General features: G+C 41.6%; 1 protein-coding gene across 1 annotated transcript in view; it reads left to right on the forward strand.

Annotated features, from left to right (window-relative positions):
* The first annotated feature begins 773 nt into the window (after positions 1-773).
* LOC127570071 (immunoglobulin superfamily member 3-like) overlaps positions 774-27,609 on the forward strand; it is a 123,463-nt gene continuing 96,627 nt past the window's right edge. The window contains exon 1 of the mRNA XM_052015328.1: positions 774-1,177. Coding sequence (XP_051871288.1) covers positions 1,138-1,177 — 40 coding nt within the window. The 5' untranslated portion in view covers positions 774-1,137. The remainder of the gene's footprint in view (positions 1,178-27,609) is intronic.

Raw genomic sequence — 27,609 nt, forward strand, 5'->3', positions numbered from 1 at the left:
CTTGTGTACTTCGGTTCCTCGCACAGTTTGAGGCAACCCTGCACAGTGATGGCCATCAGGACAAGGGTGAAGTTGGGTACGCCTCTGCCCCTGTTGTCTGGGGACTCAGGCACGGTGATCTAGCGGACACGTTCCTTCTTGGATCCCCAGATGAAAGGGAGTTGTGTATGGGTAAAAGAAAGGGACCAATTCATCCATCTCTCAACTCGGACAGATGTATCAGGGAAGATCAGCTCTGTGATCCGCTGCACACTCCAGACAGCGAGGTTTCACATGCATTAATAAATTAGCAGATTAGGAACCGGACTAATTATAGTTCTATAATTTATGTTTAATTTATTTCAACTGGAAATGACCAGCAGCGACAGCACAGGTTTTTAATCACGTTATTTCCTTTCCTAATTCCTTCCCGTTATTGGCTGTGTTTTGAGAGCGGCGCACGACACAGCCAACCCATATTCCTTTGTCTCTCTCTCTCGCTCTCCCTCTCTCTCTGTCCCGCTGCGTTCAGCATCTACTTCTCCGGCCCTCCTACCTTCCCCCTTTGTAGCCCCTCTGATTTTGCGTCAGGGCCTCCCTGTGCCTCTCCATCCTGTTTCACTCTGTCCTCCCCAAACTCCACTCATGTTTAGCGATCTCGGATCCATTTACCTCTCTTCCCCCCCCCTTTCTCTCCTGTTTTCCAGGCTTGTTCAGCCCACATTTCCACCCACACTTTGACGTCGAGATCCAGCCCCTTCTCCTGCACTCTCGCTGTGTAATTGGATCCCATTCCGGCTGTTCCAGGGCGGATCCCATGATTCAAACCATCCTATAGCCGGGGTGCGTGTGTGTGTGTGTTCGCAGTGTAGCCTAGTAGCTGCTCGAATGCAATGAAACGCGGAGGAGCCCCGGAACACACCTGGTTCTAACCTCAGCGAAATCCACCCTCGCCCTCTCACTGTTTACATCGGTGTACTGGTGTTTGGCATCGCCTGCCCTGAACTCCGGCACTCTCTTCTTCTCGCCTCCAGTATGGAGGCACGGGAGTCAGGCTGAAGCCGGGACCTTCAGTGATTTCGGATAGTTGTGAAACAAACCGAGCTGTAACGTGTTGCGAGCAGGAGCATTGTTCAAGCAATTGAATCTGCGGCGAAAATGAGCTACCTTCCCATCCAGCTGATGGTTTTGTTTTTGGGTGAGTCGTTTTATCTGTTAACCAGTGGAGCTCTACCTTCTGGGATTTTGAATTGTTATTAATGGTAAATGCAGTGGTGGATAAAAAAAGTACATTTTAAACAGGTTAGGAGTTTTCGATTGACTATGATTTTTTTGGTGTGCATGTGTGTGTATTTAAGTAGCTTCAAAGATCCTCTGATGAACTTCTGACATTTTGCAAGCTCTGGACTGAACATATTTAAATCACATGTGCTGAAAATTCAATCAGTCTCAGAAGTGATTTCTACCTGATCCAAGTGTACAATGCAACAAACGTCAGGTCTTTGAATATCAGTTGTCAGTTGTGCCATATTTTTCACTTGTGCAAATTTTTCGGGGGATGATGGCGCTGGAAATTCAGTGAATGCTACAATTAGATCTCGCTCTGTGCACCCGTTTTCCGTTTTTTTTCATTGATAGTTTGCCAGAGGTTCACCGTCAGTCTGTTACCGTTGAATTTCGGGACTGCAAGCCCCATGTTTGTTTACATGGCTGTCATCAGGACAGGCTGATCAATTTCGAGTCCAAATTGGTTAAATGCTCATAAAGATTATTGAATTATGATCACTGTTCCTTTGGTTTTAAATTTCTTTTTTGTATAACTTGTGATAATGCCGTAGGCAAAGGATATTAGAATATCACTTTATGTGCAGCTTTAGAATCGAGGGAACAGTAGACTAATTCCAGTCAATGAGATCGGGTCTTTAATATCCTCTGATCTCAATTTAAGCTGTATACTCAGCTGTACATGATTAACAATATAAGACTTCCTTTGAATTTATTAGAATTTGTATTATTCCTTTGGCACATTTTCATTTTTGACTTGTATCCCCATAATCCCTGCTGAAGTTAAAACCACAACATTGAGTTGCCTCTTGTGCATTTTTAGAAATTAAAAATCACCTCAATGAGGTAGTTCATTTTAAGAACATTTATTGTATTCCTCAAAGTGAGAAACATCGATTGGGGGATGATGCCCTGTTCTATTTTGAGCTTTCAGCAGTCATGTCAAACATTTTTGAGTTGGGCAAAAAATACATCTGTCCAACCATGTGTTACCACAACATGCTCAGAAAAGCAGGACTTACTTTTCAAACAGAATTTTTTGACTCCCACAGCACTCTCATATTTGAACTAAACTATTGAGTGGTATGAAAAAGAGCACACACAAATGCAGAATCACTTCCATCAAGACAGATCCAACCATATCCACCCGGCCCCTGTGCAATTCTAGGGAAGAGGAAAAAACAAACAAACCTCTGGTTCTGGGAAAAAAATTCTGAGAAATTCCTCAGTCCCTCCCTAAAGTAATTCAGGGAGACCATGGTAGCAGTTAACAAGTAACATATCCCATATGGCTGGAAACTTATTCTCACAGGCAGCTGTGAAGTTTCCACTTAAAGAACTGAATCCTTTCTGCATGTTTTAGCACTTCATTCCAGAGAGCAATGAACTGCTAACTCGTTGATAATGGATAATATTGGCATGAGTCTTGTCCTGCATTTCAATCCCATGTTAAGTAATCTTATCTAATTAGGCTGTCTCCAACCCTTTATTTTAGAGAGTCATATAATTCCACATTTCTTCCGCATCTTCCCCCCCTCAATCCTCCAAGCCAATGTTTTGGTTCTGCCACAATAATTCTCAGAATCAGTTTCCTTTACTAAATGTTTAAAGGATGAGTTACATTCTGCTCACCTTCCTGTGCATTTCTAGAGCTCCAATATCTTTTACTGTGTACAGGGACTGAAACAGGACACAGTATTTTGTGACATAACCTTACTTAAACCATTGTGATGCCCCTTGTTTTGTATGCTATGTCCTGGTGAAATCCAAGCCATATTTCTAGTTCCCATTACTTTAACAAGTTCAATCAGCATATATTGTGCAAATCCTTTACATCCAGCAGTGCAAGACTGCCAGTGGTTAAGGAGCTGAGTGTGAAAATGAACAAAGCACATGAATTATGAATTGAAGTGCTATGATCTGTGCCTTTTTGAACAGCTGGTGACACTCATGCCCAGTTAAATAGGAGCATTGCCATATTTTACTCTTCTGTCATAAAAGCTGCCAACACCATGGGAAAGTATTTATTTGACATGAATACATGATGTTACCTTGGCTGTCCTTTTGAATGCACTCCCGTGCAGAGGCTGGTGCTCTGCATGTAACCATTATTGTTTACATTGTGCTTCCAGTAATTTTGATCTTGTTAAGATAAGTTCAATACTGTACAGATTTCGTTGCTGTAAAGATTTGCATCCATCTTTGTGTTGGGTGTGAAGCTGATCTGTATCCGTCTGCAATGAGGGCTATGATAGATTTTTCCATTAGTCCTTAAAATTTGATCCCAATCCGTCTAGAATTCCTAGTCTTAGAAATAGGATAGTTTGAATTTTCCATTGTGCAATCTGAAAGTTCTTTGGAATTTAATCTACAAAAATCTCAGCAGATGTATTTTGTATTTTTGGATGTGTATGTTAAAATAATTGAAGGTAATGTAAAATAGTGGGAAGAATGGTTGTTGATAAGATATCTTTATTAGTCACATGTACATCGAAACACACAGTGAAATGCATCTTGGCATAGAATCTTCTGGGGGCAGCCCACAAGTGTCGCCACGTTTCTGTTGCCAACATAGCATGCCCACAACTTCCTAAGCTGTATGTCTTTGGAATGTGGGAGGAAACCAGAGCACCCGGAGGAAACCCACGCAGACATGGGGAGAATGTACAAACTCCTTACATACAGCGGCGGGAATTGAACCCGGGTTGCTTATGCTGTAATGGCGTTATGCTAAATGGCTACACTACTGTACCTGATACTGTATTTGGCACTGTTTTTGTTCCATTGCTTTATTAAAATTCATTGTTCAACATTAAGAAAGATATTCAATAATATAGCATTCTTCATGACCCCAGCAATGATATCAATTGGTATGTGTTTCACACAACCACTTTTAATGGAAGATGTTTGGTCATTTAAATTGGTATTGGTTTATTATTGTCACTTGTACCGAGGTACAGTGAAAAGCTTGTCTTACAAACTGATCGTACAGGTCAATACAGGTCAAATACTCTTATGTCTTCAAGTGAACTCTTAATGAAAACTGCATGGCAAATTTGAGACTCCTAGTTTAAGTTGGATATACTGGGGGACCCCTTGTTTGTGTGATACTGACACAGATCCTTTGTTTAAAACTGTAGCGGTTCAATCCTGCTCACAGTTTGAGCTCAACAATATTTTAAACAACTTTACCTTCTGTTGCACATTAAACAAATCAACAGCCTACCCAATGCACCCCTTTGTAAGGAATCGTAGGCATATGGGGGAAATTTGGGAATTCTGCTAGTCTCCCTTTGCCAGCTACTGCTACCTGATGGTTTTCAAAATATCTTAGGTGGGTGTAAGCAAATTAGATGCTAATGAAGGAAGTCCATCATCTGATGCATTTGCTATTATTACATTCCTAAGAGGCAGGTAATTTTAAATGTTATTATACTGTGAACTATAGAACAATTCATTGCAATTGACTTGTGTACTGAATGTAAAATGTTGCAAATATTATCTGTGGGCTTTGGTTACCCAGAGGCAGCTGTCCGTGGAATTACTCAAGGCCAGCAGTTGCAACATGCCTTTCCCCCCCACTCCCAGGCAGATTCCCAGAGTCAGCCAGAAATTCCATCAGGAACCCGCTCGAGAGTAATTAAATGGGTTGATTTTGGAATTATCTTCCCTGGTCAGCATCAGTGACCACATGTTTAAAGCACAGGTATAAATGAATTATTCCAAGAGAAAAAAATTGAGCCCCACATGATGAGAAAATTGGGTTTCTTTTCAAATTCTATGATAATGGCAATAAAGCGCTCGCTGTTCACTGTGGCTTTGTTTTAGTCATGTATAATACCTACAACACAAAAATTAGATTTAGATATAATGGAATGAAATTATAAAGTTTGGATATAAGTAATTTTTGAGAGTTTTTGAAATGGAAGGAAATGTAAACCAATCTTGGCATTTCACAACAATGTGATATAGATCTGTGATTGCCAGCTATTCTTGGAACAGAGTGCGATGTACAGTCTCACTAAGTGTTGTGATTAGATATCCCTGCAGAATCTTGTTATACTTGCTTCACCCCACCTGCGGTGAGATAGGAATTTGCTAGATGTTCATCTATTTAGTTTTTGTTATTTTTTCCCAAATAAGGAAGCACATAGGAAATTTAACTATTCAACTAGCCCGACAGCTGTGGTCAAACCAAGCATGATCAGCATATGTAGCTTCAAATTGTAATGTGTTTTGTTTGAAAAGACTCTCCCACTGAACCAGTATGAATTTATTCATTTCTCTGAGCACCTATACATGTGGAGTGTTTATGTGAGATTGTCAATTTCTGTCCACTTGTGAATGATTATGGGATGCTCACTAGTGTGATTGAGCAATAGGGGTAATATTGCAACATCTTGTTTCCCAGAAGAACCCTTTGGCCAGCAGGCTGAGGAAACTTTTGTATTTGAATTTTGGTTGGTGCCTCTCATCTCTCTGATCAATTGCACTTTATAGAACCTGTGTAGGTATGTGCAGCATTTACCTCTGTACACACTTGAAGATGCTATGGAAGACAACTGCTGATAGATTAGTGGAGGACCCATCATTGTTATAACCAAAGCATCTCCCTAAACCGGCTCTCAGTGGTTTAGTTATACTGAGCCTATATTATGGCACTGAAGGTCAGAGTGGTAGGGAACTAGTACCTGCGTTTGGGAAGGGAATAAACCTGTAAACCTCTGCCGAACTGTGCTGATAGCATTGTTGCTGAAGGTTAGAATAGATTAAAGGTAGTGTGACTCTATCATGAAATGTTCTGCTTCTTGCATACATTTCCTTGTCCCATTTTGTCTTCACGAGTGACATTATGACAGTTGTATTTTACACTGCTTGCACTGATTAGAAGTATTATTTTACATATGGATTGCTTCCCCCTACCTAACTAAGAACAGCTATCAGATTTCTTAATCAGGATAACACTGTCTATTGTAGATTTTTGTTTTAAATTTTGCACCAACCTTCGGTTGATAATAAATGCTGCAAATGCTGAACATCCAAAATTTAAAAAAAAGCTTGAAGTACTCAGCAGGTCGGGCAGAACCAAGGAAAGGTTATTAAGCTGAAATGTTAGCTCTGTTTCTCTGTTCACTGATGCCGGGTAACCTGCTGAGCACTTCCAACATTTTTGATTTTATTTCTGTTTGTCATGACCTAGCCTTTATGCTCTTATCACTTGTCCTGTAGCGTTGCCCATCAATGCTTACCATGTGTAGCCACTGTCAATTTATCAGTTGCATACAAACTGCTTGTGCTGTTGGTAGTTTGTTCTCTGTAAGACCAAGTAAATCACACGTCATATAATTGCTGTCCCCTGCCCTGTATATGTGGGAACATATTACCCTTTTATAAAAATTTTAGTGCTGAAGTATCTTACTCATATTGTACGTGTTTGACTAACATTGTATTTCTTGAACTGCGATCTACCAAGTTTTCTGCGGATTGGAGCTTTGTCAATTGACTGGCCACTGTTTTTGTATCATACTCATTAGGGGTTGTTAGGTAATCTTGGCTTAAAAATATCAGCCAGGGTATGAAGCAGAGAAAGCAATTAATAAAAAAAACCTGTAATGCTGGAAATCTGAAATAAAAACACAAATTGCTGCAAATACTCCAATAGGTCAGGCAGTATCTGTAGTGAGAGAAACAGTTAACATTTCAGGTTGCTGACCTTTCATCAGACATGCTGACTATATCCATTTATTAATCATAATCTAAACTCATGTTTGTGCTGGTAGTTTTTTTTATTAGGAGTGGATGGGGGATAAAAAAACATGCACGTGCTGTTCTTTGCACGTACCTGAACCAGTGGTGGAGGGATTGAATATTGAAGGCGGTGGATGGGTTAGCACACAAGAAGTTTTGAACTTCTTGAGAATTGCTGGAGCTGTAATGAAACAGCTTGGCCAGTGGTGCTGATGATTCTGGATCCAGGTCTGGCATAAAGCTGGAGCTGATATCTGATAGAAGCTCGTATCTGGGCCAAGCCACAGGGTTGTTGTAGGAAACAACTTCTAAATGATTTTCTACTCCAAACAACTATGAAGATTTAAAGTTATGGGATATTGAATCTTTCAAAGTTGCCTCGCACTCTTCTACCCCTGACAGGTATGTATTCCTCTCCCCACTCCTATTAGGAAACAACCGGTACAGATATAATGTGATTTAAAATGGAAATGCTCAGCAAGTCTGATCAAATAAATGGAGAGCATTCTATCAGTCTCCTGGGCGTGCCTTGTAGATGGTGGAAAGGCTTTTGGGTGTCAGGAAGTGAGTCACTCACCATAGGATAGCCAGCCTCTGACCTCTTTGTGTAGTTACTGTATTTATGGGTGGCACAGCTGGTAGAGTTGCTGTCTCACATCTCCAGTAATCCAGGTTCAATCCTAACTGTGGTGCTGTCGATGTGGAGTTTGTGTTTACTCTGTGATCATGTGGGTTTACCCTGAGTACTCTGGTTTCATTGCACATCCCAAATATGTGTGGGTTGGAAGGTTAATTGGATTCTTGATCCTTGCCCACTTGTAGGCTTCAGGCTTGTAGCCAACTTAATAAACCAGTGGAGATGTACCAGCAATGTAGTCTCTGAAAATTGCTCCAAATCAATTGACAGGATAGGGGAACCACTGTCATTGCTACTCCCAGGTCAACACGTCCCACATAGAGGTTCTGATCATGCACAGCCAGCTCTGGTAGATGGGCTACATTGTCCACATGATTGGCACCAAAATCCAGCTCCATCACAATAAGAGTTATCCAGAAGGAGAGAGAAAACACTTCAAGGATGTTCTTAACGTCTCCTTGGAAAAAAGTGTAAGAACCTTAAACAACTTGTAGAAATCCCTGTGCTGTGACCAGTCAGAACTGAAGAGAGGCATTCAGGGCAGTACTGAGCAGCTGCAGTCTCCACCTTGGGAGCTCACAGAGCCATGTGAAAGTAAGAGAAGGAGCATACAACATTCCTAACTACTCACTCACCCCATCAAATATTACCTGCAGATCAGGCATAGACCTCATTGGAACTCGGAGAACTGGAAGCCAAGCTTGACTCCAAGAGGCAACCTAAGAAGAGACTGTTCCTGCGCAATGCACCAATAGCCAGCCCTAATCACTTCCATATTCCTTAATCCAAATGAATAACCAGTAAGTGTTGATAAATTAGCTTCCGGTCAAGAACAATGATCCCATTTTATGTTGCCTGTAAACACTATGGTAGCACAGTTAGGCTCACTGAAAGCTTTGATTAATATATAGAATGGCTTTATTGTCAATTCTTAGAATGCCAGCCTCATCTAATATTGTTACATTGAGTAATAACACAATGATGAAGAGTCTTTTAGTCAAATTCTATATTTTCTTATTTATTTTCATTATTATTCATGAAGCTTTGTCTCTGCCAGATCTCGATAGAACTTGATTTTACACTGCAGTGAACAGCAGGGAAGTTCTAAGTTTCAGGGCCCTCATGACCCATCAAGGAAGCCGGCAGCACACAAAGGCCATTCAGCCCTTCTTGCTGCAATGACTCTTTGTAAGTTTAGTCTTATACCAAAACTAAAATGTAGACTTAACTGGATTAAAGTAGATTGGGCTCATCTCCTGTTTTCATATAAGAAGACATGATCCAATGAAGACTGTTAAGCTTTTAATAATAGAAGTAAGCTACCCAGCCATCTGAAATATAAACAGAAAATGCTGGGATACTCAACAGGTTAGGCCAGGCAGCATCTGTGGAGAGAGAAATGGTTATCACTTTTGGTTGAATACCTATCTGCTCATTTCCAAAGTAAAATTGTCATGGTACTTAAGACTCAGTGATGCAGGATTCTCTGTCCATAGTTTAACTGCTTGGGAATCCACCTTTATTTTGTGGAGTTGTTTCATGAACCAACCACTTTAGGAATACCTGGGACTAGAAATTCCTCTACAACAGGAAAGACATACTAAAACAGTACCATGCAGTGGATTCCACTGGCTTTGTGCAACCCCTCCAGGCAGTACCTTTCTGTTATACATGACCCCAAGGTGCTTGTGTGGTGAATCAGGCCTTCCAAACTTATGTTGAAATGAAGGCAATAATGGAACTAGTAGAGGAAGTCAAGAATGACTGTAGATACTGGGGGTTTGGGTTGGTGAATGATAGAACTAGGGTTGGACAAGTTGGAATTTTGGATACAAGTGCTAGTGGTGGTTGGGGTGGAGGTCAGATACTATTTAACTTTGCAGAGTTAGAAAGGGGAAGAGCAGTGAGGTGGGATGGGAGTAAATAGCAGGGAAGCAACTTATGGGAGGACCTACCTGAAGGATACTAGATGCTGCATTCTCTCAACCACAACCCAGATCCCTTTTATTCAAATGTCAAGCCAGGCTTTGTGTCTCTAGCTAATGTCTGCTTCAGTGGGAGTGACTTGCATTACTCATAGACCTTTGATTGAATAAGTGATATAAGAAAGAGCAAGCTGCTTGATGTCATTGCATTTGTCTGGAGGGCTCATTATGTCCTAGAGGACCTGGTTGAAATTCGCAGAAGGGTATTGTGCATACAGAAAGGACCCAATCACATTTCACAATTGAGTTTTGGATACAATTTAGTGGTACAGGGCAAAAAATGTTGCACTCTGAGTTTCTATACCATGATAATTGGCAGCTGTTCCTCAAAGGTTTTCTCCAATTTAATATGTAGGAATACATTTTCATGTACAAGCATAGACTTTTTTCACTCTTCAATGAATGCTCCACAACAATTTTAAATTTGGAGTCAAAAAACAAACTGTTGGAGGAACTCAATGGATCAAGCAGCATCTTTGGAGATAACGAGATAGCTGAGGTTTTGGATCAATGCCCTGTATCAGGGTTTGGGCTGATTAAGATCCAATGTGGACCATATTCACACTGAGGCACAAAAAGGAATCAAGATATTTATAAGATCACAAAGGTATAAGGTATTATACAGCTTTAAACTTTATATTTCATCTGTGTGCTTACTTATTTATGAATTGTAGTCTTGTTTTGAACCAGTTTTCTGACACATTTTATTCTGACATATTTTACAAAGGTTCAAAATAAATTACATACAAGGAAATTTAAAGAATAACCAAATTCCATTAACTTAATTGCACGTCAGATAAACATCAATCTCCTTGATAAAATTAGTAGGTTTAACAAGGATTCATGTGAAAATTTCAGGGGGGAATGGATTACAGAACAAAGCATCAAAGGATAATTTGGTAACTGGAAGTCAATCTTGCATTACGGTTGTGGTAGTTGTCTCTGTAGACAGCTGCACTAGTAGCAACCAGAGAGAGAACTTCGACACTGAGATGTAACACAACATCAATGCTGTAACCCTGATTAAGTTATGGGCCATGAATCACCTACGTTAGATCATTTATCATCTTGCCTTTGTACTTAATTGCTTTCTTGGTTCAACTCCCCTGGGGTTACTAAGCATCTTCTGCTTTATAGAAACAAATGATTGTGTTTGTCATTAACTAGTCAACTGGATAAATTGCATCTTGTTTATGATGAGGATTGTACCTGGTTATGAGCAATGGGAGATCACAGATATGCAGTGTTTCTTACTCTTTATTCAAATCAGCCTGGTGGAAGTGGGAAAGTTTATCCAATGGTAAGAAGACACAAATTTGACGTGGTGAAAATCATCCTCCATTCCAGCGTAAAAAGGGAAAAGGAGAAACTCCTCTTTGTAAAACTGAACTTGTTGCATTAACTCTGAGTATTCCAGATCTTTAATATCAAAACCACCATTTTGTTATTGATGGAGCTCATTATATGATTTTTAGTCACGTGTCTGATATGTGAACAGTAAGATTCTCAGCAGAAGCATCAATTTTTTTAAAATAGGTTTTACTTTTAGATTTTAGGCTTGAGGATGATGGACATTGAGGTGAAGTACTGGTGCCTAAAAGGTCCCATGAAACATTCATCCCGCATCAGCAGTGCACTACCTGGATTATTGTCCTTTTAGTTATCCCAGGAGAGTGGAGGAAGTATTAAAGTGCCTCCAGGTTTCCGTGCTTGTTGTAAGTAGCTTTGGAGAAATTAGTACATCTCAGCTCTGCCTCAACAATGGACAAACTTCTCCAGCCAATCGTGCTTCTGACAGTTAGCAAAGATCCAAGGCACCACCATACATTCATCATCTGCATTTAGGCAACATTTTTTTACACAGTGGTTGATATCTTGAATTTGCTGCCTGAGCAGATGGTGGAATTGGAAACGATCACTACACTTAAGAGACATTTAGACAGGCAATTAAATAGGCAAAACATTGCTGGGTAGTGCGGGCAAGTGGAATTAGTGTAGATGGGCAAAAAGGTTGCCATGGACATGGTGGGCCAAAGGGCCTTTTTCTATGCTGGACAACTCTATGACGTGGATGCTGTGAGGAAGAGGAGGAGAAGACCATATCCACAGTGGGAGTTCAGGCAGCACTTTCAGTCATTCAGGTTCAATTAAAAGCAATGATCTGGGAACAGTACTTCACAAAGGAGGCGATGACCGAACTATGTCAGATGCTGCAGGCACAAATTAAACCCCAAACCTTGCACAGCATTTCCATTAACTGTCAAATCCACCATTGTTCCACGTTGCAGCAACTGTCATCAGTGACAACTTACAATTTGCTGTTCTATTACTGTATCGGGTGGTGACCCAAGCACTCTTCTCCCAGGGAAGGACACAATTCATGTGGTGATCGAGATGCCCTAGATTGCACTTAACTTTTTTGTCAGTCCTTAATATAATGCATGGTATTGTAGCGGTTAGCGTAACGCTAATAGAGTGCCAGCCACCCGGGTTCAATTCCCGCTGCTGTCTGTGAGGAGTTTGTACGTTCTCTCCATGTGTCTGCATGGGTTTCCTCCAGGTGCACCAGTTTCCTCCCACGTTCCAAAGACATATGGATTAGGAGCTGTGGGCATGCTATGTTGGCGCTGGAAGAGTAGCGACACTTGTGGGCTGCCCCCAGCACATTCTCAGTAACTCAAAAAGACGTATTTCTCTGTGTGTTTCGATGTACATGTGACTAATAAATAAATATCTTATCATCCTGCCATCTTTCTCAATAGAAACGAATATTAGTCCCAGAAATCCATTGATCTCTGCCAGATTTCAGGTAGCAGTCATGATTCATTTATTTTGCACAACTTCTCTGTTATTCCTTTATTCCCTTACAGCCAGGTCTGAAACTGGCAACTGGAGTTTAGACCAGCCATTGTTCCTCCAGTATGTGGGTTTGACTCCTTGTCGTAAACCAGAAATACAACTGAGATGCCATCAATGTAGACACGCGGTGCTTCTACTGCCTGCACTGCTGGGGGAAGCCCTGACCGCGTTTCCAGCTTTGTGGTGGATTGTTCCCTGACTCTGGCACACTTCAGGGTCAACACCGGCAGAAAGAGGTGGAGGGGGAGCAATCAAAGGGCCAAAGATAGGAAGAGTAAGAGCTACAACGTGGGTTAGGCAGAAGAGTTTTTCTCGGCAGTCTGTGCCGTAGGTGCATGCTGTGGGTGGCAGTGATGGGAATGAAGACTGCCAGACTGTGGGAATGAAGCAGCCGTCCTTCCTGAACCTGTGTCTCATCACTCCCACCACCCTGAGTGATAACCGGATGTAGGTGTGGCAGTATTCCAGAAAAAAAAATCCTTGACATTGACTTCTGGAGCTACTTGAACTTAATTCAGCTGACCTCTGAGTTTCTTTTATTGGACAGCTGATCTGGATTGCGTTTTAATTCGCATGAGGCAAACTGGATCTCCCTCTTCCTGCCCAACCTCTGGGCTCGGTTCTTCAGTGGTGAGGAGCTGGGAATCCTCTCCTGTGATCCCATCGTACTTCTTCGTGTTTCATGCCGTTATAGAGAGGGGAGTTCCCTTTTAAGGGTGGCCAACTCTGCCTGGCGAATTCCCAGAACCTATTTCACCAAGTCCCCATACAAACGTGAGTGGGGAAATCAGTGCATGTATCACCTCTGCTCCACTTTTTGAAGGTGATCAAATTTCTTGCAGTTTTAACTGCCCGTAATAACCCGATTTAAATTAAGTTACTACAGAGGTAGAACCGGCAAATAAAGCAGGCTGATGGAGAGTGAAACAACTTAAATGGAAACTTTTTCTCTCTGGAACAACTGGAAGTTACACAATTAGTGTACAATTTGCTTGTTCAACCTCATGGTTCAGAAATAAGTTACTGTGTGAAATGCTTTGGGCTGTTTAAACATGATGCAATACTATATTAATGCAAGTAGTATTATTCTAATTTCAGCTTCGGGATAAGTGAGTTTAAGTTGATAAAATGATTTTAAAGCAAGAATGACGGCACATTTTTTGAATGGAAAATGAGCAAACCTTCAAATTACTTTTTTGAGATGATGAGCAAAATACCATTTAGTTGCTAATATCTATTGATTGCAAAGACGATAATTATCTCGTGGTCCTAAAATGTATTTGATAGGTATCCAGAATAGGGAATCCTTATCTCTTGTACTGAAGAGTTTTGGTTGTACTGAAACATTGGAAATGACTCACCCCTCCTCCCCAATACATTATCAATTATGTCCATTCTTCATTTTGAACTAGATTACAAGTGTCCTCAAACTATTCAACTATGACTATTCATTCTTTCCTCCTACGACATTCACCTTTTCTATTAGCTTCAGTTGGAAAGTGACTGGAAGTAGAAAACCTGTCTGCTCCTTGGGATATGACATTAATTTTAATTTTGTGAACCACGTTCTAGGCTGCCACTCTACTCCTGAGGAATTGCTGCAATGTTTAGATTGTTTAAGCCAAGCACCTGTCTGTCCTCCCTGGCGAATGTGAAAGATCCAAAGGCATGCTTAAAAGAAAAGCAGTGGGATTCTCACTATCTGGCCAATATTTATCTCCTAACCGACACCGTAAAAATAGATCATCTGATGGTTATCTCAATGCTCCCTAAGGGACCTGGTCTTGTGCAAGTCAGTCACTTTATTTCCCTGTACTCAATGGCATCTGTGCTCGTAAAGCATTCAAGCATTCTGCAGGCTGTAAAAATTGCTGCTGTCCAGATAGCCAAGTGGTCTCCTAAAATACATATTCTTTCTTGCTTTACCTTCCTTTCCATCCTGAGGTAGAATGCAGTATTAATCCTTGAATAAGCTAAAGTTGGTCATGATGTCAGCTACCCCAAATTTTCCTATTGCTGGATGTTGTGAAATGCTGGTTAACATATCACTCAATGAATCTTTACTTTCCATGCACACAAACTACTTGTAGTAACACGCAACACCTGTGTTCCTAACTCAGGGACTTGTTAGTCAAACAAGTTGTAGCAAGCGTCAATGCGCACTGTCTTTTTCCCAGGGTTGGGGAATCAAGAACTAGTTGGCATAGATTTAAGGGGAGAGATTTAATAGGAACCTGCGGGGCAGCTTTTTCATCCAGAGGGTGGTCAGTATATGGAATGAGCTGCCAGAGGAAGTGGTGGAGGCAGGTACATTAACAACATTTAAAAGGCACTTGGACGGGTACATGGATAGGAAAGGTTTAGAGGGAAATGGGCCAAATGCTGGTAAAATGAATCAGCTTGGATGGGAATCTTGGTCGACATGGACCAGTTGGGTCAGCGGGCCCGTTTCCATGCTGTATGACTCCTGACTATGAGTAGCCCAACAAGATTAAAAATATTAGCAATAGTGCAAAGTTCATTACAATGTATAGGTAATGAACTTTGTGCTCTTGTTAATCTCTATAAATGGAAAATCCTCCTGCCTGTGTGTAGTTTTGGGGCCGATAGTGAACAAGGCGATTGATGGATGTGAATTACAGAGATCTTTTGATTTCAATGCCTGTGCCATTCCGTGAATATACTATGGAAAATTATACAATTGCAAGTGTGAATTTTCATCTAGTAATCACTGAAAACCAAAGTTAGCTTGCCGGGATTAACAATGCAGATAATTCCCCTTCTCCTGGGTAGTTACGGGAGATCCACACTGTCACAAGCAGAACTGATCAGACTTTATTATTTTAAAAATGTGGCAACAGCAGCACAGACCCATCCTGAAAGTGCATTTTAGGAACAGAGCAGTGTAGAAGTCAATGCCCAAGTGGTGTTAACTCATGTGAAATCTTCATATTTCAACTGAAAATAGCCAGTGGCATAATTATAGACTTTGTCTTTATAATACTGGGGTAGTTGCTGGAGAATGTATTTTAAGTCCTGTAACATGAGGGTGACGTACTGGCAGTGATGGTGCAAGCAACCTACACCAATTTAGTATTGTCACTTAAGCTATGTGTTGGTATGGTGTTAAAGCAAATTGGATTTCTTAAAAATTTATTGGTACCCAGATCACTGGGCAAGGTAAATGTTGGGAAAATATTGTGTCCTTCTTGGCACCTTTAGCTTACTGTGCAAAGACCAGAAAAATCACAAGATCACAAGACAAGGGAGCAAAAGTAGGCCATTTAGCCCATCGAGTCTGCTCCAAAGAAAAGGGAAAAAAGAAAAAGAAATGAGACATTGGGGGGGGGGGTGGAGAAAACACTATTCTAACCCCAATTTCTGGCCTTATCCCCATATCCCTTGATACCCCGACTATTTAGATATCTATCTATCTCTTCCTTAAACGCCTCCAATGATCTGGCCTCCACTGCTGTACGTGGCAAGGAATTCCACAAATTCACCACCCTCTGGCTAAAGAAATTTCTCCTCATCTCTGTTTTAAACCTGTACCCTCTAATTCTAAGATTGTGCCCTCTGGTCCTGGACTCACCCACCAAGGGAAACAGCTTGACCACATCTACTCTGATGACATTTCCATTTTAAATGAGTTTATAAACAAAGTAGTAAAGCGGGAAGAGAAAAAGAAACTCTGGTGCTGCTGGGTGACTGACCCACTAATGATGGATCTGTCAGAGGGAGCTCTACAGAGCAGAATTTTGATACTATTAAACTTCAAAGTACAGAAAATCAATTCAAAATGACTGAGGAAAACGTAATGCTGTCAAGTAACACTACAAGGGTGCAATAAGTCCAGAACCATTTACGTAGCAAGCGCAAGTCTTGAATAATTCTCAGCAGCTAAGATTATTTGGGGTCAAGGGCTCCATAAATTTGTTTGATTTTTGGCACTGAAACCATCTAAAGACATCATGAATAAAATGTAATGTTTGGCAGCATTGACAAAATCAAGTGATTTATGGGTGGTTTGTTCCATGTACGTGGAAAGTTCTCACAGTGCTACTTGGGAACCAGCACAATTCAAGGCTGGGGCATTACACAGGCACACTTTTGTTTTCATTAACATGTTGGACCATTGGTGGATGGTGTGGTATGTAGCAAGTGCCACGTGCTTTCTGGTGATAAATAAAAACACTGATTCTGTAAACAGACTGTCCATAGGCAGCATCTATGGAGAGAAGCAGTTAATTTTTGAGTTGATGATCTTTTATCAGAACTGGGAATAGTTAGAGGTAAAACAAATTTCACGATGCAGGGAAGGGACACCATCAGCTAACTTTGCAAAGTTAAGCAATTGAGTCTGCTTGATGGCATTCCTATATTAAATGAATTCATGGAATTGGATGGAAGGTAGGAGATTTAAATGACAAATAGGGTGATGAGCAAAGAAAAAGAAGGTGGTAATGGGAAGCAGGTGTAGTCTGGAGGAGATGCAGGTGTAGAATAATTACCTGATATTATCATAGTGGAGTGTATGCTGAAAATGTGGAATAAAAATGCTCAGTGCTGATTATCCGAAATGACTGAGCTCCATGTTAAGTCCAGAAGACTGATGCGTCCAGTCAGAAGGTGAGATGCTGTTCCTCAAGTTTCAGTTAACTTTGATGCAGCAGTGTAGGAGGCTGAGGACAAAGGGCTCAGGATGAAGGAGGGACACAGCATAAATCTGCCAGGCCAGGACAATGCTTGTGAAGTGAATGGCGGTGTTCCACAAAGTGGTCGACGAGTCAATGTTTGTCCTCACCAGCATACAGGAAGCAGCAGGCACATTCTACCAGAATGGAAGAAGCACAAGTAAAATCACTGCTTCTCGTGGAAAGGGGTGTTTGGGCTCCTGACATTGGGGAAGGGAGGAGGTAAATGGGCAGATGCTGCATCTTCTGCACTCCTACGGGATGCTGTGATGGCAAGGGGAGGAGATGTAGGTGGAGTAAAGCAGAACACTCTGGAGGGAATATTTCCTTTAGAATGTTGGAAGGGTAGGAGAGGGGGATGGTGCTGCTGGTAGTTTGGGAAATTACAGAAACTGTTGATTATTAAGGCTGATGAGATGGAATGTGAGGTCAAAGGGAATGATATCCTGGCTTGAGAGGGGAAAGAGGTGAGAGGAGGGATGGTCTGATGACTACCACATCCACAAATTGGACTATGAGAAATCTTGCTTTCCTTAAAGCAGTCAGATAATGTGGATGTTGAATTGGTTGGATGGATTCTTAAGCTCTTCGTGATGTTTCATTGGCCCTTGAACAAATTCCAGTTTTCTGGACATAACATTTTCTTTGTTTCACTGAGGACATAAATCTTTCGTTGCCTCACTTCCTCTTCTAGGACATCCTTCACTTCAAAGAGTGACCTAACCAGGCTCCAATCATGAGAACCTCCCTTGTCTGGCTGAACTCTTTCCTCAGAAACCCTTTCCTTTAACTCTACACATTTTCTCCAGATAAAATTTGCTGCTATGGAAACCTGCAAAGGTTCTTGTCAAACCTGCTTTTTCAGGATATGTTGAACATTCTTTTCCCTAGTATGAATTGGACAAGTTCTTGACTTCCAATACATGCTGCTTGTGTGTTAATATACTTAATTAATTTTTCTTCAAATTTCCATGCCTCCCATACCTTTTCACACAGCCCATGTCTGATTTCTTCCCTTCCTTTCCAAACTTTCTCTCTTTCTCTCCTACTCTCTGGTTCTGTGGAAAGAGCTTTCCATTTGCCTCTGTTATTATTCCACTGACTCTCACATTTAGCTGGAGTGTATTTCTTCACACCCCATCATGTGGACTCCATTCTGTTCTGCCAGTTTTGTATCTCCTTTGTGTTTGGTCTGATGATGCCATTTTCTACCTTAGAACTTCAAAAATGTCCTCCTCCCTTCTCAACTGTGGGCCCTTGATTGAGTCCTTTCCATTCCCTGGACATCTGCCCTCTCAATTCCCCCTAATTCACAAAGCCCTATTTATGCCCGGGATGTGATAGTCTATCTGCTTTATACAGATCACCTACCATCACTTCGTCCACTTCCAATATGACCTGTCCAGGCCTTCAAATATTTCTTGAAGTAAGCCAGCCTTTTGTTTTTATTTCCTTCCGGGCTGGCACACTGGATCAATTGCTCATAATACATTCTCCTCTACAGGGATCAGATAGGTGAACATCTTATTTTGAAGACTGGCCATTAGAATGACCAAGGGTGCCCCACTTAACACTATGCTGCAGGGCACTGATTCATTGTAGTACTCTTGGTCCTGCAGTCCAAACAGGAGCAGATACATATCCTCTATACATTAAACAAAAAGAATTTCACTTGGGCTGCGTACTGTTGTGCTGGGAAGCCCTGCCCTCCACTGGTACTGTCCCAGCAATGAATTGGTCTGTGGCTCGGTGTTAAGGGGCTGCTGTTGCTCAACACATGGAGCAGGTGCTACCATTGGTCCACATCAGCTGTTCTGGCTAGGGTGAAGCCCTGAACCCCACACCACTCACAGAGGCCGACTGGGATGATTCATCGTTCGATTTCTGCCTGGTCACGGGCACAATGGTGGACAGCAGGAGGGAGGGTAAGCGTTCATGCAACTCCCAGCAGCTCTGTCAGTATCATGTATATTATGGCAGACATGGTCGTGTAGCGGTCAGTGTAACGCTATTACAGCGCCAGCGACCCAGGTTCAATTCCAGCCACTGACTGTAAGGAGTTTGTACGTTCTCCCTGTGTGTGCGTGGGTTTCCTCTGGGTGCTCTGGTTTCCTCCCCCTTTCCAAAGACGTACGGGTTAGGAAGTTATGGGCATGCTATGTTGGCACCGGAAGCGTGGTGACACTTGTGGGCAAAAGATGCATTTCACTGTGTGTTTTGATGTGCATGTGACCAATAAAGATATCTTACCTTATAATGCCAGAATGACTTCTTTTGGTGCTAATGCTCTTATAGCCAGGTACAAGTGTACAAACGTGTTAAATAGGAGCAGTAGGCCACTCAGACCTTCGCCTCCTCCATCGTTTAATGATTATGCTTGCTCTAATTGTAATCTCAGCTCTCCTTTCCTGTCCACCCATAATAATCTTCCACCCTTGTACTTACTGAAAGAAGTACTTACTGAAAGATATTCAATGTTTCTGCTTCCATACCTATTGAGAAATAGAATTCCAGACTCATAACTCTCTGATACAAAAAAAGATTCACCCATCTGCTTTAAGCTTCAACTCTCTGTCCCACTCCCACTCAGTGTTTGACCACCCATGCAGCCCCAGTGAAACTCAACGTAAATGGAAGAGCAGTGCCACCTCTCTCCACATTGCATTTTGTAGCCTTCTGACCTTGATACTGACTCTGATAGGTTCAGACCTTAATTATACAATTTTTGTGGTAGGATGCATTGTGCCTGCTGTTATTTCCCATATTGATTAAAAGGAGTAGGTTGCTGCTTGGAGTGGGAACCCTCCCTTGGAACAATATATTGACAGGATGGCCTGTTCCTTGATTTTTTTTTCATCAGGCTGTTGATACCTCCTTTGTTTTGCCAGTTTTTCGGGACTCCTACCCATCTCACATCTGCAGCTATTCACATGCTGTAAGCAACCCCTTTTGCATCCAAAGCTGACTATTATTGAATTTATTCTTGAGTGGGAATTGCACTGGTTTAACGGTGAAATAAATTGTCAACTTGTCCTCTGGTTTAATGTGGACAGTTGATTGTTGGATGCTGAAGGGCTGGTGATATTGAAACATAAAGTGGAAGTAACAGAGGTAATTGGATAAGAGGGGAAATTAAATTGTGTGAGAAGCCTAGTTTATTCAATATCAGCATCAGCCTACTTATTTTAAGACATGACGTGTGTGCTGCTGAGCTGGTTGACATTGATGGCTGATTCATTGTGGGATGGTGATTCAAAAGGAAGTGGACTGATCGGATATCAGTCTGGAGTAAAATCTTTGTGATTGCTTATTGTTTGTTACCAAATTACTGTTAGGTGTGAATAATGTCAGTAAGGAATGTTAACAGCAGGACTGCTGAAAGCTCCATAGTGATAACTACTATAAAATATTTAGGTAACATGCTCATTACTGATTTCAAGGTGCTCATTACCTATTTCACTTTTTAGTCAGACTAAAACTAGGACCTTGAGGGCTGGAAATGGGCATCATACAAAAGAAGAGAATGTGATGTGAAGATGAAACGTGTAGGAGGAAATATACTGACTCAATCTCAGATGCATTTAAAAACAAATGAAAACCCAAATTTAATGCCTGGAAGCTTAATTGTGCATTTAACTGACTCTTCAGATTGCTTTGGGTTTAAGCTAAAATTAATCTACTGCTTGACACCCACAAAACGTCTGCCTGGTTTGGAACAACTGGGTCACATGTTAATTTGTTTGGTTGCTTTTTGGATGTGGGTCTGTTGGATTTGTAAAGAACTAGATTGCAGGAAAGGAGATTACTCACCACCCAAATTTCAATGAAGTAAATTGTCTGATGCAGTAAACCTCTTGCCTGTTATCTGCGCTGACAGCTAACTGAAGTGTCCATCATGCTTTGAACACCAGGATCTAGACTGTGTTGTAGTGCAAGAGACGTGGTTTTTGTGAAGTGGACGACATTGAAGTTACTTTTATTCTTTCTTGTCATTTTGAGAGAGAACACCATTTTGTATTGTGTTGCTGCCAAGCTCAGAGGTAGACAACTGGTACAATTCAATCAAGTGAAATGAAAAGATTTGGTTGTGATTGTAATAGAGGCCAGTCAGATGTCAACTGATTCTCTTGCTTAGTTGCTGTAGCCTCAATTTTGTGATTATAAACATGGTTTAGATCTGAAGGCTATTGGGAGGACCTAGGCAGATTCAAATGAGATTTTACTAATGCACAGATATCAGGGGGTGCAGGGAACAAAGTGATGAAAGGGAAATTTGTATGCAAGTGAAGTTTTAAGCTAAAATCCAGGTAATTTGGAGTACAGTGGAAGAACCCTGAAGGGCTCTGGAAAAAGTTGAGATGCAATCTGAATTCATCGACGTAGGTCAAGGAGGTTGGGAGAAGAATAGTGCTCAGCGGCACAACATTCTCGTGGCTTGGCATTGCAGTATGTCTGCAGGGAGGTGCTATCAGGCTTTAAGCCACAAGTGACTGTTGCCATCAATATACTGTAGCTACAGATATCCATACATCGGATGAATCCACTTTTCTCTTGCCTTGGGCTCTGAGACCAAACTTGTTTGTGGTCATTACCAGCTAGGTGTGCCCCCACCTTCGGATGTTGTAGGGGGCATCTATGCAGCTAAAGAAAATCGGTAAGCTCGCTGTTCATTGTTCTGACGAACACGACGTATGATAGCATTGAAACTTGGTTGTCCATGGCAGTTGCTAACATTTCAGTTATTCTGGAAGACAAATAAAGATGTTGAAACTGCAGAGGATGGAACTAGAATTCTTTCTACCCCATGTCATATTTTTATCAGTAGAGTTGGTCACTTGGGGTAAAATTCCAGGTGCTTCATTTGGAATTTTTTGTAGTGTCCATTGACTCTTTCGTATTGCTGTTCAAGTAACAAGGACAAAGCTACCAACAAAAAAAAATCATTTATTGAAAGTGGTTAACATTTTAAGTAATCAGTGGCTAGCTGATGTACACAGTTCTGGAAGGTACTTGTATTCATATATACTGCACTACTACATCTTTAAAATGTAATAAACCCATGCAAACACCACCTATGTGTTTTGGTATTTGGGCATTGCTGGCAAGGCCAGTATTTGTTGCTCATCCCTTGAGAAAATGGGGGATGAGCTGCTGCCTTGAACCACAGCAGTCCTTCTGGTGAATAGACTCCCATAGTGCTGTAAGGAAAGGAGTTCCAGGATTTCAACCCAACAACAATGAGAGAGAGAGGGGCTGAATTTCCAAATCAGGATATGTGCAACCTGGAGGGAGTATGAAGGAGGCGGTGTTCCCAGGTGTTTGAAGTCCTTGTCCGTGGCACCTCCCAAGTCCACAATCTCTACCAATATCAGAGTAGTCTAGGTGAATAATTGCAGTGTATTTTGTAGATAGTACACTGCAGCCAGTGTGTGCTGGTGGTGGAAGGAAGGAATGTTTATGTATACATTGTTATTTCAGTGGCTAATTATTTGCCTTCAATTCATTATTGTAAAATTATACAATGAGTTCTTTTAAGAGATGAGTACACAGTTCCTAAACAAATTTACTCATTTCCTTCGTTATCTTGACTACATATTTCTAACCTACAAGCTAAACTTAAGATCACTACAGTATCCATTCCAGGTACAGGTAATTCCAATAAATCACTTCCCCAAGTAAGTTTCACACCAACTAAACTTCCATCCAGGAGCACAATTGTTACTTTAATTATGTATAACCATAAATATGTTGTATAACATATTTTCTGAAGATCGATTGTGGGCTAGTAATACTTGTTAACTACTATAGCAGTTACAGTTGTACATTGTTTTTGTGACGTTAATAAACACCATAAATCAAACCATATCACATGATTCCTTCTAAGGCTTCTCATTTTCATGCCTCTGCTCTCCCAATGTCGTGGATGTTGACTTCCCATAGATTTGAAACCTTTTCTCTTTCACGATGACCCAGTTGAAGTTGCGCAGAAATTGCCTCTGTCCTTCCCTTTGGTCACGGTGCATTGAGTTGACGTCAGTAAGTCCAGACCTAATGTAGCATCACTCATGGGTTTTTGAACTCTTGAATTGCCTCCAAATGCTATACGTTCCTCCCTGAAGCTCAGTCTGAGCTTAATTCAGCCCATTCAAGACAGCAAACAACAGAAGCCCTGTAAACATCAAACCCTTTCCCAAGACTTGAGCTGTCTCATCCAGCAAAACAGCATCATCTGACTGACTGACTTAAAATGACCTTGCTGCAGCACACCATACCAAACTTCTTGCCTTTCATCTTATCTGTGGATCATTGCAATGACAGAGCTGTGATACTAGGACTATAATGAACTGATTGCCTTGTTCTGTCCAAAATGCATGCTATTGAGGACAGCCAGTATTCCCATTACCCTGAAAATGCTAAGTCACTGTTTAAATGATACTCTGAACTTAGTCTGTTCAAAATGTGCTGTCCTCCTCAATGGGACTTCTCACCCTGGTCTGTTTTACTGGCTCGCTTGCTACTTTGCACCAGCTTGTCGGGGCCTCTGGCAGATGCTACCACAATGAACACCTTCAACCCAAAAATCTCTCTGCCATCATAAGTCAGTATTTGCAACATAAGCATGCCCAGCTCTTGCCTCCAGGCAATTGAACTGTCAATGCTATAAACTGAAGGTTTCAAAAAAATGTTGTAAATGTATATTGTTGATGTTTAAAAAATCTCGTAATAAAGCCACACTTCTGGGACTGTCTCCATTCTGTTCACTGCCCAACCATTTCACCATAATCTTTGGCTCTGTACCACTTGATCTTCTTTTGATCTCCTTGGCACAATAGGCACAATACCACTGCATGCATTGGCCAACATCTGGCTTGTCTCCTCCTGGGAAATTCTCACTTTCAGCTCTCGGGTCGCTTTTCAATCCAGTCCTTGCGTTCGACATCAGACAGTATGTCATTAAACTCCATTTCCACAGGTTTTGGTGTTTTGCATACCTTGATCACCACACCTGCCCCTGGAGGGAGCTGCCCCTCTCATCCTGGTTATATTTTCTCTCTCCCACTCGGATTGTGAAATGGTAGATATCAGTCTCTGGCTGTGATCACTCTGTTAGACCTGTAGCTGGCAACTCTTGTATGTCTGCGAACCCTCAACTTGACGACACCTCAAATCCATCTGACCAGTGGACCATCTGGGTGGGGCCTGTGCACCTCAAGGTGTGTGCAGCTCCTGCATCTTTTCGATTCCAATGCTGCAATTCTTTCAAACACGCATTCCTCCAATCCATTTGAATCCAATCAATGTCCATGTAAGTGGATAAGATAAGGTATTTATTAGTCACATGTACATCGAAACACACAATGAAATGCATCTTCTTGCATTACTGAGAATGTGCTGGGGGCAGCCCGCAAGTGTCGCCACTCTTCCAGCGCCAACATAGCATACCCACAGCTCCTAACCTGTACAGCTTTGGAATGTGGGAGGAAACCGGAGCACCCGAAGGAAACCCACGCAGACACTGGGAGAACGTACAAACTCCTTACAGACGGCAGCGGAATTGAACCCGGGTCGCTGGCTCTGTAATAGCATTATGCTAACTGCTACGCTACTGTGCCACCTCCAAGGGCACACCTCTGTCTATAACCATGATGGGTAACTGGTCCGATCTGTTTCCACGGGCAACCTAATATTTTATCTTCCTCCATAACATGGAGAGTCACCTCTGGCATAGGTGCTGAACACTATTTTGCTCTTCCTCCGAAAGAGAGCATTAGAAGTGATTCCACGGCACACTCTGCATGCTGAAAGACCAGCATGCAGCAGTATTGGTAGGCATTCTTATCATGGCATTCTGAATTCATAAAGTGGCCTTGAATGAAACGTCATTATGTTCCTCTTTAGGTGTGCAATAAATTCTGTTCAGTATATCCACTTTATCCAATACCAGCAGGTGGTTGATGCACTCCCTCATCCCCATGGTCTGAGGCAAAATGGGACTACTGTTGTTGGTGGAATTTAAAAGAAATCTCATGGCATCATTAAAAGAAAGAGCAGGGCGTTCTCTCTGGTTCCTGGCCAACATTCATCTCTTAATCAAAAGCACAAAAATGGATCATCTTGTTATATATCTCAGCTCAGTCCTTGCTGTTTGCTAATTGGCTGACAGTTTTCTCTAGATGCAAAGGTAATTACATTTCAGCTACATTTTAATTGAATGCAAACAATCTGGGATGTTCTGCAACAACCCATATTAAAAGTAGATAAAACTAGAGGATACAGGTTTAGGGTAACAGGAAGATCTTTTGAGGGGAAATCGGAGGGACTTTCTTCACCCAGAGAGGCACTGCCTGAGAGACTGGTTGAAGCTGGGTCACTGACAGCATTGAAGAAGTGTTTAGATGAGCACCTGAATCACTTTGGCATAGAGGACTGTGGACCAAGTGCTGAGCAATGCGATTAATACAGATGGGTGTCCACTGGTTGGTGTGGCCAAGTTGGGCTGAATGACCTGTTTCCATGATGTAAGATTCTTTGAATCAGATTTGCTGCATAAATACAAAGTTGTTTTTTGCCCCCATTTATTCAGACTTATCCAGACTTATCTGTAGTTACTGTAGGATCAAATAAACTCGTACCTTTTGAAATAAACCCAAACTCATTCTCTACAACCTGGTAATCAGTATTAATTATTTCTTTCACTGAGACTTGAAAAAACCTCTGGCGAATGCTGATAACCCATCGTATTTGGGGTAAAGCCAATTAAAATTCTATGTTTGGGTGGGCAATCCCTTTCCCTTCGTGAAACCTTATGATTTGCAAGCTCTCAAATGTTACATCTTACAGAAGTGTATTTCTGTGCGACTCTGAGCTGATGCCTCTAGACGTGCAGCTCTGCACTGTCTGTAGGGTCTCCAGCTGCTTACCACTAACAGTAGCCTTGTCTTTGATTTAAAAATCCCAGCGCCCAGCTGAGTTGCAACTTAAATGAGAAGAAATAGTAAAGAAATTGTTATTTGCGTGATGCAGACTAGAGCATGTGTTCAAATGTGAATAATTTGGGTTTGGTCTGCTGTTTAAAATGTGGAATTCAGTAGACATTTACACAAGTGCAGGCTAGGGTGAGCTTTTAATAAATATTTTGATAGCTGTCCAATAGTTTCCAATGGCTTACTGTGCTTGCAACTTGCAAAAATCATGATTCTATCCTGATTAGTTATACCCATTGCTATATAGAACTCTCATGAATTTGCTCTCTGGAGAGCTCGGTGTCATTTGGGTTGGCTGCTTGCTTTTATCTATCTTCCACTTTTTGCTAATGAGAAGGCCTAATTATAAATTTTGATATTGAATGGTTGTCAGCTCTGGTTTACTGTGCAGTACAGTGGAAGGGAGATATAGAGTCACTTTCAGGCAGCAGCTGTCACACAGCTGTTCGAAGCAATATTAAAGGCTCTTTTATCTATTTCATTTGGAAATCTCGCTCTTCATTAACTAAGACAACTGCCATCAAACTGCCTCCTTTAGTTACAGGATACAAAGGATCTACCACACGTGACCCATTGTTTGCTAATAGACATGTTGCTAATGGGGAGCTGTCAGACAGACAAGTCCACCTTTGGTGTTGTTGACTTACTGCTGCCTTGGCCCCAAGATGATTGCATTTGTTTATCCTTTCTATTCATGATGATATGGCAGCAAATAAAAATGGCTCTTGAAGGTCAAAGCAAGTCGTAATTGCACTATATAGGGAAAACCTCTTCATTTTAGGCAGTCCCTCAAGGCCAAGTATGACTTGCTTCTGCTCCAGTTTTCTGTGTTCCAAGGTGACTGATCAGGCCATGATGCAATATGCAGACTCCTTACACAGGTGGGGCAGATGAGTAGTATCGAAGGTGGTGAACTCCTATTTTCACTGGGTTTCTTGTGTGAAAAGACAGTGTTGATAGTATCTAACTTATGTTTAGAGGTGCCTACTGTAGGTAGTCCCTATACGTGAGTGCAAGGATAACTGCTGCCTAGTAGTCCATGAGCTTTGTGCCAAGGTCTTGACCTTTGAACATTCCTTTTCTTAGACAGCCACTGTGCAGGAGATGGCAGTGAATTTCATTGCCAATATCTGCCTTTGCTAAGAAGTGGTTCTCCAAATACAGGAAGCAATCTTACTTTCCAGATTCTTGTCATGGATCTTTATTGTCGAGAAGCCATACTGAAAGCAGAGCAAGTTGGCACAGGACCTTTTTGTTTGTTTTTTCAGGTGTTAAATGTGGAGCACATCCCCTAGTGTGCTCCATGAATGAGTAAACAATAACTAAGATCATGGCTTGTGAACGTGCACATACACAACTCGTGTCTGTACTGCAGCTTGTTCACCAAGGTTGGACTGGTCTTGGTTCTGGAGTGGAGGTGATATAGGCTGAACAGTCTT

The sequence above is a fragment of the Pristis pectinata genome, chromosome 4 (assembly GCF_009764475.1).
Source record: "Pristis pectinata isolate sPriPec2 chromosome 4, sPriPec2.1.pri, whole genome shotgun sequence".
NCBI lineage: Eukaryota > Metazoa > Chordata > Chondrichthyes > Rhinopristiformes > Pristidae > Pristis > Pristis pectinata.